This window comes from Pan paniscus, chromosome 6 (assembly GCF_029289425.2).
Source record: "Pan paniscus chromosome 6, NHGRI_mPanPan1-v2.0_pri, whole genome shotgun sequence".
Taxonomy (NCBI): domain Eukaryota; kingdom Metazoa; phylum Chordata; class Mammalia; order Primates; family Hominidae; genus Pan; species Pan paniscus.
Window position 1 is genome coordinate 56,002,511 of NC_073255.2, and position 13,086 is coordinate 56,015,596.

At 43.4% G+C, this 13,086-nt stretch overlaps 1 protein-coding gene across 13 annotated transcripts in view; it reads right to left on the reverse strand.

Moving 5' to 3' along the window:
- COBL (cordon-bleu WH2 repeat protein) overlaps positions 1-13,086 on the reverse strand; it is a 299,962-nt gene that overhangs the window by 113,984 nt on the left and 172,892 nt on the right. For all 13 annotated transcript variants that reach the window (XM_034964106.2, XM_055115957.2, XM_055115956.2 and 10 more), the window contains one exon: positions 6,010-6,183. In XM_034964106.2, coding sequence (XP_034819997.2) covers positions 6,010-6,183 — 174 coding nt within the window. The remainder of the gene's footprint in view (positions 1-6,009; positions 6,184-13,086) is intronic.

Here is a 13,086-nt window from a genome sequence, read left to right on the forward strand (position 1 = left end):
TACTCTGGGTGGGCCCAGATGATCCTCCCCTCCTGAGCTCATGGTAAACTGAAGGACTCTCTCTACTTTGCTGAGCCTCAGCCGACCTGAGTCCTTCCTTCCGAACAAAGCACTCCAGGAGGCCAACTGGCTGAGGAGTGGCCATGAGACACACCCGGCAAAGATCAGAGCCCTCTAATTAGTGTGAAAAGTAATTTTTCAATGTCTCCAGGCATCATCCACTTTATCAGTAACCAATTCACCACCACCACAAGCCATGAGATAAGAAACAGAAGGCAGACTTCACTCCAGGAGAAGGACAGCAGGAAGAAGTCTGCAAAGATGAGTATTGCAATGACCTCAACACCACAGCTCACAGAGATGGGAAATAAGAATGCTCATTTTAATAAGCAAAAAATATCAGGCCTAAATGCAGAGAGGACACTTGAGTCTGGCATCCATTGGCCAAGTGGTCTGCAGCCCAGCTCTCAGGGCCTTCCCAGTACAGGGGCTGCCAGGACCTGCCTCCCCCTGGGTGTCCTCTCTGTGGAACAGGATCAAGAACACACCAGAGTGACTGATGATGATCAAATGGATACTTCAGTTCTTGATGAAACGTGTCTTTGGGAGTCTGGTCAGCATAGTTTTATCACTTCCTGTAATATTCTAGTTACCAGATCCAGGAAATGGAACTTCAAATAATAATGCTTTCCATTAAATGTCTAACATACACAGATCGTCCTCAGTCTTCACACAGTGTGAAATACTATCTTTTTATGTATACACTGTGCTGAGATATTAGAGTAATAAATACCAATTCATGCTTTCAAGTGCAAGGCCTTGTGCATAGCAGTTATTCAATATTCATTGAATACACAAGCAAATTTTTCATAGAAAAGTCTATTTTGGGTTATACTAATAACTGATCATAACACAGCCTCCATCATCACTTATTTTAATGGCCAACATCACTAGCAATTTCAGTCCCAATGCAATAATCTTGAGATCACGGAGAAACAGACTTCTCAAGTTGGAATTTTATAGTGTTGAACATAATAAATGCAATAATTCAAATAATAGTGAAAAAAGCAAGCTGGAATAACTTTAAAATATTTTTGAATTACTTGTCAATTACAATAAAAATGGATTTATAGTTGTATCTGCACAAAAGTAAGCATATAACTATATTGACTGAATAAATGAATATGTATTATATATTTGTGGATAATGAAAACTAAAATTAGATAACACAGATTAGTATACTTCCACAAGTTACTTATTTTTAATCACTTAAATGAAATACCAAAAAAGTTTTAAAAACCTGCTCTGTAACATGCCAAGTATTATACAAAGAAAGATGCCAGCAAGAATAATATAGAGTATTGTGTCAATCTTTAATAGGTAAACTGAGTCCCCTACACAAGGGTGTCTCGACAGTAATTGATTCTTCTTCTTTTTTTTTTTTTTTTTTTTTCTGAAATGGAGTTTCACTCTTTCGCCCAGGCTAGAGTGCAGCGGCACGATCTCGGCTCACTGCAACCCCCACCTTCCAGTTTCAAGTGATTCTCCCGCCTCAGCCTCCCAAGCAGCTGGGATTACAGGCATCCGCCACCATGCCCAGCTAATTTTTGTATTTTTAGTAGGGATGGGGTTTCACCATGTTGGCTGGGCTTATCTCAAACTCCTGACCTTGTGATCTGCCCACCTTGGCCTCCCAAAGTGCTGGGATTACAGGCATGAGCCACCATGCCCGGTGATTTTTCTTCTTCTTAAACAGAAGCTATCAGGACTGAAAGGGATGAGCAACTCTCTTCTCTAGAATCCTCAGAAGGTATGGAATAGTGAGTAGGGTGTTTGTAGTTTGTGGCTGAGAAGGGAAAATACCACCAACAGAGGAGAGGATGCTGGTATTGTTTAACAGAATGAACCTGCTGCAGCACCTTGGTGATTTTTTAATTGTACATTTGGTATTTGCAGCAACAGCAAATTCGATTTTTAAATATAATCTGCTACTTGGTTAACACAGAACCCCGGCTGGGGCCATGGACCCTTCATTCCCTCTGCCCAGCCCTCCCTGCTTTAGGCATGCTGGCTACTTCTGTCCCCCACTGCACTGTGGCCAGCTCTCATCTCCCACCTTTATGCAGAGCACACACCTAAGGACACAAGGCACAGAGAAGGGTGATCTCATACAAGCTCCCATTTCTACTGCTGGCCAAGCTGGGATCGGAACCCAGGCAAATGCCATGAGATCTATGTCTGACCACTACAGCAATCACTGGCCAGTGCTGTTGTTACTGTTCCCATTTTACAGAGGAAACTGAGGACTGGAGATGAGCAGAGGGATGCCCACCCAGGCATCTGTGTTGACAGCCCCTACTCACAATCTTAATCCTGGCTCAAGAGCAGAACAAGTGAGGAAACCATGAGCAAATAAGAGGAAAACAAACTCTCCTTCGGGATGGGTTGCTAAAGACTTGGTGTGTTAGTCAGTCTGTGTTGCTCTAAAGAAACACCTGAGACTGGGTAATTTACAAAGAAAAAGGGTTTAATTGGCTCATGGTTCCACAGACTGTACAGGAAGCATGATGCCAGCATCTGCTCACCTTCTGGTGAGGCCTCAGGAAGCTTTTACTCATGGTGAAAGGCAAAGGCGGATCAGGCATGTCACATGGTGAGAGAGGGAGCAAGGTCGGCGGGGCTGCCACACACTTTTAAACAATCAGATCTCACGTAAACTACCAGAGAGAGAACTCACTCATCCCCATGGGGATGGCACCAAGCCATTCATGAGGGATCCATCTCCATGACCCAAACACCTCCCACCAGGCCCCACCTCCAACTGGGATCACATTTCAACATGAGATTTGGAGGGGACAAACATCCAAACCATATCACTCAGTATAGGAAGGGGGCTCCAACCCAAATGCAAGAGCAGCAAGCAAGAATTCCAGCAGCTGCCTAGGGTCCAGGACAAAGGGAGAGTTCACCGTCTCTACACAGCACGATGGTGAGAGGACAGTGTGGGCCCCAGGAGATGAAGCAGGAAGAAAATCCTGTGCAGAACAGACAATTCCTCTGTCCTCCCGGATGAGGGTTCCCTGGGTCCCAGTGAGAAGGAGTGGAAGCTACTGATGTGTTTTAACACATACCTTTAGGCCTAAGCTAACTTTATGGAAAACTGCATGTAATTATTATTCTACAGCACAGATGGATTCATTCTGAGGTAACTTTCCTACTGAAGAATCTCTTAGCAGATCTGTTGCCTTTGAGTAGTCAAAACTCAGAGCCAGCAGCTGAGGGAGGTAGTTTGCTATGAAGGGGTGGTTCTCAAAGTGGGGTTCACCAGAGCGGCAGCACTTAAGATGCAAATGTTCAGGCCCCATCCAGACCTACTGAATCAGCGCTCAGGTGGGGCCCAGGAAAATGTGTTTTAACAAGCCCTTTGGGTGATCTGATGCCCGCTCAAGTCTGAGAAATCCTGAGAGCATAAGGTGCCTTAATGTGTACAATCAATCATTCTGGTCTGAAGTTTCCACATAATAAAAGCTGCATTCACAGTACTGTGGGAAGAGCCATGGGGTCTGAGAAGAGCATTCGGTCACCTCCAGGCTCTAACACCTCTGGGAAAACCTCTTCAAAAAATACCTTTAGAAATAATAAACACACATGATCAAATTATGAATACATAATCAGGTGACAAATACTAACTATGGTTACAAATTTTAGAAAATTTTCAGATGAACTGGATGGAGGATGGCTAAAATTATCCACCGTTAGGACCTGAAGAAGCAAATATTGAATTTTTTAAACTAGTTGACACAAAATAATATTTTAAAATATACAAATGTAGGCATTCTCATTTTCTTACAAACTAGTCATGTCCCTGAAAATGAACCTTTCCTCCTTGTTCAGGACACTGGTGTTAGTAACAGTTGCATATAAATAAGGCTTCCCAAACAAACATCTTATCTTTATATGGAAGGAAGTTCATGAAGAAGGAATTGACGTTCTTCCCCAACAACGACGACAATACATTTTTGGGTTCCTTTCCCAGAAATTAGTAAATAACAAAATACCTTTCAGTTTAAAAAAGCATGTTCATAGCAAATGCTTAAATCTAATCCATATGCCACTCATATGCTTAAAAAGGAAGATGGTTTCCATGAGCCAATTTCTCCACGCATTCTGTGCCAAATAAAACAGATTTCAGCAAAAAGCTTTTACTGCCTCAGAGGAAACTCTGTTCATTCTACAGGGTATAAAGTACTATTTATTTTTCATTCAGAATTCCCAATTCTCTACTTACTGCACATTTTCCCACTCAAGCAGGCTTTATCCACTGTGGGTAAGCACATTAAATGCAGAAAAATACAACATCTCTTCTGGGTGGAAGAAATTTTTAAAATGCTGGTACAGTTCACCATCTACATTTTATCGCATTAAGAAAATACAATTCTTATTAAAAGAAAAAAGCTGACATAATATTGATCCTGGAAGTCATACTTTTTATTACTAACTAAAGAAATACCTATCCTAAGCCAAAGCAAAAAGATATTCCCAAGGGCATGTAGCTGGGAAAGGCCAATGCTATCAATATGGTCTGCATGTTATAAAAAAGTTCAGAATCTACATCCAAGCAAATTAATGACACACACTGCAGATAATCAGAAGAAATAGCTTTGTGTTTTCCATTTGCATCATCTTATCATGGATGCATACAACAAAAAGGTACCATTTGTGCCTAAATTTATTTTTATGAAAACACAGCTAATATATCATGAAGAACTCAAAATAAGTCAGTTACATTAGGATATATGTATATATTCCTTTTTTTTTATTTTTTATTTTTGAGACAGAGTTTCTCTCTTGTCACCCAGGCTAGAGTGCAGTGGCGTGATCTTGGCTCACTGTAACCTCTGCCTCCTGGATTCAAGCAATTCTCCTGCCTCAGCCTTCTGAGTAGCTGGGACTATAGGCGTGCACCACCATGCCCAGCTAATTTTGTATTTTTAGTAGAGACGGGATTTCACCATGTTGGCCATGGTTGGTCTTGAACTCCTGACCTCAGGTGATCCTCCTGCCTTGGCCTCCCAAAGCGCCGGGATTACAGGCGTGAGCTACTGCACCCGGCCTAGAAAATATTTAAGAGACGCAAAAATAAAAATATTTTCTTTGAAAATGTGTTGCACTACAGGCTTTTCAGATAGATTTTTAGGGATATGAAGGACTAAGGATGGAAGCAGGATGGTCTCTGAGACCCAGGGATAAAGAACACCCATGAAGGAACAGAGATGGATGACCAGAGGACCGATGTGCAAAAATAGATGGACAGACGGACATACCTGGACAGACCGACAAGCAGGCTGATAAGGAAATTACATGACATGTCAGGACCCCGCCATTTGGTATCTGCTGCTATAACTTTTAATCAAGATCCAGGGACCAAGCCTCACATTCAGGAGGCACAGACTTAGTTTTTAGGATATTTTGAGAGCAAATGAGCAAAAAGGGGCTTTGAACCTAAAGACTAGCAGGGGTGTGACACTCTCAAACTATGCAACTGGGCTAGGCCACATGACACATGCGGCAAGAGTTAGGAAATAAAGTTCTGCCACAGAATGAATGGACTCTGAATTTGCTTTCTGTAAATGTTGGTATTTGTGGCATGCTGCCTCCACAGGAAGCTGGGATGCAGTCAGTCAGAAAAATCTCAGTCCAGGGAAGAAGACCGCATCCTTATCTTTACAGCTGCATGGTGGATCTGACATATTAGGGTATGTGGGGAGCAGGACTGGGCTGCTGGGTATATCCTGACTGCCTTGGGGAACTCAGCTTCTCAGAGTTAAAATCATGAGCCCTTCCTGGCATCTTGCCTTTACTTTTAAATAAAGCTTAAATACTTGCCCTCAACACTCCAGTCGCTACAGCCACAAACATGAAGGATTACTGTGTTCCCAGGGAGCTTTGGAACAATCAACTGTGTCACTGAAAAGATGCTTTGGTTGTGAGAACAGCCCACTGCCCTACCTTTTCCGATGCCTTGTCTTGCACAGGTGGCCCTGAACCTGGAGGAGGAGGGGCTCGGCGCTTCTTCATCTCCGACTTCACGGACACCCCTGAGATGCTGCCCAGCGAGAGGGATGGACCCAGCGTAAGAGAACGTGAGTGCATGGATGGGGAGTTGGGGGTCGTTAAACAGCCCTGTTGGGGAAGAGACAAACAGAAAACCAAATCAGTATGAGATGACTTCTCCCCGTATGAATGCTCACGTGAAGACAAAGTTCCAATCCATTCACCTGAGCTTGAACGGCGCTGTTTCTACAGTCAGCTTGAATGGTCTGAGCAAGCCCTGCCTGTAGCTTTCCAGGGAAAACTGGAGAAGATGCTGCAGGACAGACTCATGCGGTGAGGCTCCCTTTCTTAATCATGAAGGCGATGGCAGACTCTTTAAGCCATTAAGAGAACACTTAGCAGCTAGAATCATTTAAACTTCTTGACCAACCTGCAGGTATGAATTGGCCTCCTTAAAACTTTAACCCATTGTCAGAATGAGCTCTTAGACACTGAAAAGAGGAAGGAACTGATCAAGAAATACATCTTCATGGGGAAGACACCAACAGTCTTGGTATCTTGGGAAGTACTCCACTTGTTGCCAGGAGGGGGCTTATGTTTCTTCTAATTTTCAGAAGTTATGAAAACTGACAATGTGGTATAAGCAGTATGCTGTGAAGACTGTCTAGGACCATCAGTACCATACTTAGTGACAGATACCCAATAAGCTGAAAGAAATACAAGCCAACACACTAACTAATTGCTCTCAAGGGACAATTTCTACACCAGGCGGAGCAGGCTACAGGACACACAAACTTTTTGAATCTTTTTTCTCCCTAAGGTCTGCTTAATAGAATCATGTAAGTGCTAGTGCAGAAAGCATTTGGGGAACCAGCAGAACCAGCACTCTAACTTCAAACTGAAAACAAGATGGTACCATGCTGTGTCCTGGTGCCTCTTCTCTCCTAGCCCTGGCAGATCTTCCACAGCACCTGTTACCATGGACACAGTCAACACTGAGAGCCAATGCAGTATAGGGGTTAAGCCCACAGACCTTGGAGACACTGCCTGGGTTTGATTCCTTCTTTTGACCTTAGACGAGGTATTTTTTGGTGTCAGGAGTAAGATACAAACCTTGGGCAAATTTTTAATTTCTCCCTACCCCAGTTTATCTCCTGTAAAACTGGGGTAAATAATAGTTCCTGCATTACAAAGCTATCATGTGAATCAAATGAGCGACTGGATGTAAAAGAGCTTGAAAGAGTTCTTGGCACATTGGCTGGGTGTGGTCATGCGCACCTTTAGTCCTAGCTACTTGGGATGCTAAGGTGGGAGGATCTCTTGAGCCTGAGTTTGAGGCTGTAGTGAGCCATGCTGGTGTCATTGGAAGACAGAGTGAGATCCCACTTCTTTAAAAAAAAAAAAAAAAAAAGGAGTTCTTGGCACAAAGTAAGTACCCAATATGTGTTAGCTATTATGATTATTACACTTGCTTGTTTGTATCTTTGTCTCCCATTAAGATGTGAACTCAATGAAGACAGTAATTATCACTGACTTTTACTGAAAACTGTATGTAATCCCAGCTCCAAACAGTTCCTGGTAGGTGGAGGGCCCTTCAGTCAACCTTCCTGAGACAATGAATAGACAGATGACCCTCTGGGTCACTATGCTTTCATATTTTACATAATAAGCTTGTGGGTAAGATTTCATTTGAACAACTAGTTCTCCATATTTAAAATGAAGATATAAAGGAAATCCATCATATTAAACAATAGCCCAGTATTATTTGTGCTCAGACACAAATGCTGTTGCTCTACCAGTTATACTATCATTTGTTTTCCTGAAAAAAAATTGAGTCACAGATTTTCTTGTGCTTAAATATTAAAGCCAAAGGACAAAGCACTCCATGAAGGCTGCTTTTTACGCCATTAGTGCTTCCCTGCAGACAATGAACACCAACGATGCCCGATGCTTTGGCTATCAGGTACGGAGTTCCCATAGGAAACAGGTGACGGTGATATAACAGAAAAGAAACTAACACCCAGAACACTTGTCAATGCCTATTTAGGCTCCTACAGAAAAATGTAAATTGCTCCCTTGAGTCCTTGAGTTCTGCAGCCATCATAGTCATTACTAAGCAAATAAGCCACGCAAAATAAACTCTGCCTTACATCCACCTCCATGGCAACAGGGAGGACTCAGGGAGACGCAACTCAAGATTTATTTAACCCTACAGGATCTAGAAGACTAAATGAAGCACAGGAAGCAAACCAGAGAAGGGATTTTGCTATTCACAGTTCTGGGGCTGGAAAGGTGTTTTGCTGGATGGCTGGTTTGTACAAACACCCCCAGATCCAGGGGGAATGCAAACCCCATCTTTCCTCATCAGTAGTCACTTAGCATATGGCCAGAGCATGGACACTGGGACCTTCCACACTGTTCTGTTTCCTCATTCATAACATCTGCTGACAGTGACTGCACATGCACACACGCACGCACATGTGCACACACTCACAGACGTGCACTCACACATGTGAACACGTTTTGGAGGATGCTTAAAGCTGTGGTAGTCAAAGAACTACACACCTGTACCCATGCCACCTGCTATCTCTAAAGCACACATGCCCCATCTGACATCCCAGAAACACGATGTCCATGGCAGTGCATTCCACAACCACATATCTAATTGCTTGTCTTCACTCCACCCTGTCTAGACATGGAACTCCCAGTTCCTCTTGTCCTCAGTCCTCACCACAACTATGCCTGCCTGACTGATCACTCAATACTGCTGTGAATCCACCTCTGTCCTGTAAGTGCCCTGAGCACTTAAGGAAGGTCTGTGCAGAATACTCCCTTAAAAGAACTTTACAGCCCCCTTCCATTTCATATTGATTTCAGGTTTTAATTCATAATTTTTTTTTTGCTGTCATAAGCATCCTGGACATTTTGCATTATCTACTTTTTAAGGTAAGGAATGGGAATAGACCCCATATAGTAGGTACATCCCCATCTTTAAAATGGGGAAAAATCCATTTCCTTCAAAGTTGTTACAAGCATTAAATGAGGTAATTTAGATAAAGCACATTAGAAGTGTCTAATATATGTGGTTTCCCTCTTCTCTGATACCTATTTTGGGTGGCCATGACCTCATGAGGGCCACACTGAGATGACCTTGAATGGCAGAAAGTCAGAAGGCGGAAGTGCACCCCATCCCAGTCCTCCTAGAAGTTCTGATATTGATTATCTTCAGACAATGGGCTCCTCATGAGGCCTTCATCTGTGACTCTGGAACTTAACTGAATTTCAATAGAACAGATGATTTTTCTCCCCTAATTTGCTCTACACAATTAACAAATATCTCTTCCCACCTCCCACAATGCTCCCAAGGAGGTCGATTACAGGGTCCAGTGGTCCTGAGCCACCAGACCCTCTTCTCAGTTCTGCTACTCAACAGTGTTTCTCAACCTTCAACCCATGGGAAGCCAAAAACTTTATGCTGTCCAGAGAATACTTGTGTTTCATTTCTATCTTCTTTCCCTACTTTTGGAATTTCTGCGCAGAATTTAGAAAGCAATCCACAGAATAATGTGGGAGGAAAACATTGTGAAGTATTGAGTCCTTTAAAGTCCTGACTCATATCAATACGAAGTCAAAGGGAAAACCAAGAGCTTAATGCATGCAGTCTGGAGTCAAAACAGCTTGGCCCCCCCTATTATCCCAGTTTCCTTGGTTGTCTCCTGCTACAAAGTGGCAAAGTTCATGAGGGACAGGCCACTGCTTGCCTGCAAGAGAGGTTTGGTTTCCTGTCCAAGCTTGTCAATATATACATGTTTTTAATATCAAGTTCTTTTTTTGTAGGGAAGTGAGTCATAGCTCAACCAAAGGTTGGCACCAAAATCCACAGATGTTGGCAGTCATGATCTTATCAAATTTTCTCAGGAGTTGCAAGTGCAACCAGAGAAATCATTAAGAAAAAGCAATGAATAACAGAAAAGAAAACTAAGCAAACAGAACCTTCTGTCTCAGGCTTCATGGGACTTAGGTTGGTGGGATTTAAACTTCCTCCAGGCCAGCTGCTGTCATTCAATGGATAGTCGAATTCAATGGCGCCCACCAAAGACAATGCAAAACTCTCTGTGTCCATGTCACCACACCACTGATAGCCAATTAACTCATTACATTCAGTATAAAACGTCAGTGATTTGACCCTCATACACACATCTGGGGAGAGAAGACAGGAAGAGGAAGCTAACCGTTTCCAGATCTGAGTGCCGGCTCAAAATAAAACCAGTATCATCTGCCACAAGTGCTTTTGACATGGGTCCTAATTTTAAATTTACACACACACAAACATTTATGTATGCATGGCTGTGTGTGTGCGTATATATATATGTACATATTTTATTGTTTCTGTTTAAAATGTACTCATCTCAGCAAAGCTTATTTTCCTTTTATTTGACTTTCATTGTGACGACAAAACACTACTCCACTGACAGGGACAAGGAGCTATGCAGAGCTAGCACCAGGCAGCAGGGGCACGGCTCTGACAGCACAAGTGCCCCCATAGAACCTCATAGGGCCCTGAGAGTGCAGGGTGTCCCTGGAATACTTTTAGGGCTCACAGGTACCGCAGAGAACACGTTGTCTCCCTCGCTCATTGACTTATAATTGATCAGAGATCAGTACCAGACAAGAAGCTGAGCATGTTCAACGTAAACACCCCTATTTCGAGTCAGCACAGACTGCCATGGTCCATTTCCCTTTGCCAAAATTCTTGAAGAGATCCTCACAGAGCTGCCTGACGAGCACACCCATCACACAGCCTAAGATGGAACAATCTGTTCATACAACAAAAAGGGGCTTGGTGGACTTCAACCCCTTACTGTACTGCACAATACACTTCCAGGGACAAACAGGAGATGCTGTACCTAAAATCTTTCTGTTTAAATCAATTTTTTTTTTTTTTTTAAAAAGAGATGGTCATTTTGTTTCCATTTCTCAAAGGTGTCCATCCTACAAATACAATTATACCTTGACTCATTTAATCAAGTCTACCAAAAGCCTGAGTAGATCTTTTGACATGGCTATTGAGGAATTCAGATGTTGATTTCTGTTTCAAGGTTAAGGGATATGTTTTGGTTACAGTAAGTATACTCTGAGCTGGCAATCAACAATCCTCTCAGCAGAGGCTCTTCTAAATGGGATCAGATCCTCTTAGAATGACATGATGTTTGCTGTTTTGATGGTGAGAAAAACTGAGGCCCAGACAGAGCTACTCAAGATGGCTCTGTGCCCTAGTGATATAATAAATTAGAAAAACTGAGGCCCAGACAGAGCTACTCAGGATGGCTCAGCTCCCTAGTGATAGAATAAACTAGAAAGATGAAACTAGAAATATGTTCCTGTTGCTGCCTGCAGCCTCCTCTCCTTAGACGATGCTGCCCCCTTTTGAAAGGCTTTACAACTTTTTTTTTTTTAAGGCTTTGTTAAAGAATCGAGTGGGAGGGAAGATTCCAGAACCTGTTATCCACACTGGCTTTTCTTCAGATACAGGTGTTGACAGGACTCAAGGCAGAACAATGTGACATAAACCAGATGAGGCGAACGGGCACTCCCTGGGGTCTGTTGGGCAGAGCAGCTCAGGTCTGTCAGAGCTCCTGGTGAGGTGAGAATGGGGAGAATGCTGCTTCTCATCTGTGGTGGCTGGCACAGTCTTGGGTAAGGGCAAGGCCAACTTTCCTTCCCAAGAGGGTGTTCTCTGTCTTTGTCTTTGCATTTCCTTATCCTCAGGGCACAGCCTTCCTGACAGACACTCCTTAAGCTGAATCCCTGAGCCAAATCCTGAGCTATCTTCTGGCATCCCGGAAATCCTGCACTGATTCCGAGGAAGCGGCAAAGAAAGAACCATGAAGCATGCCAGCTTCATGTGAACTGATCACCATGAATGGGCAGGACAACGGAACTTAGGAATCTCATTTCTACAGGGTGAGGCGAGTAGGAAACGATAGCTCTTTTTTGGCCAAGTGCCCCCATGGAATGCCTGGGGGATGGCATTTTAAGTATTTAGAAGAAGAAAAGTGGCAGAAGCTACTTGGTCTGGATGCATACTTCAGCCAACAAAATACCGTGTCACACAAGCTCTCTGATGGTTTCTCGCCTGGCAAGACATTTTCTTAAAATGAGCAAACAAAGAGTATCCAACTGGTATTTGATTTTTTTTTTTTTTTGAGACAGAATCTGTCACCCAGGCCAGAGTGCAATGGTGTGGTCTGGGCTCACTGCAACCTCTGCCTCCCTGGTTCAAGGGATTCTCCTGCCTCAGCCTCCTGAGTAACTGGGATTACAGGAGCGTGCCACCACGCCCGGCTAATTTTTGTATTTTTACTAGAGACAGGGTTTTGCCATCTTGGAAAGGCTGGTCTCGAACTGCTGAACTCAAGTGATCCACCCGCCTCGGCCTCCCAAAGTGCTGGGATTGCAGGCATGAGCTACAGCGCCCGAGCTGGTATTTTATTTTCCCTTAACATAACTGGAAGACATGATTGAAGGTGAGCTATCAGACAGTATTTCAGTCTTATGAAGCAGGACCATCTGCCAGGCATTTGAATGTTTAGAATGCCTAACAATGACAATTTCAGAAAGGCAGAAGTTTCTGAAAAGCTTGTAAATTAAAAGGAAATGAGCCCCGGGGTGCTTCAAAGATGGATGACATGCGATGTGTGTCCTCAGGCAGGCAGGATCCTGTGACAGTGGCCACAGCAGACCGCAGAAGCTCATTTCCAGCCAAGCCAGGGGGAGGGAGAGATGCAGTGCATGGTGCAAACTTCATCAGGGCAGGCAGAGGAGGAAAAGTAAGAGGAAGGGCATCAAAGGGGAAGGATAAGGCAAGAGAATGTTATGAAAAGTTAAGTCATAATGTGCAGCATAGTGACTGACCAGAATTAAAAAGCAAGGAGTGGGGGCTTGGCAGCAGCAGAGAAGAGCATCAGGGAAAGGATGTTCACAGGGCATGCCTCAATCTGCATGCGTGTGTGTGTGTTTGTGTGTGTGTGT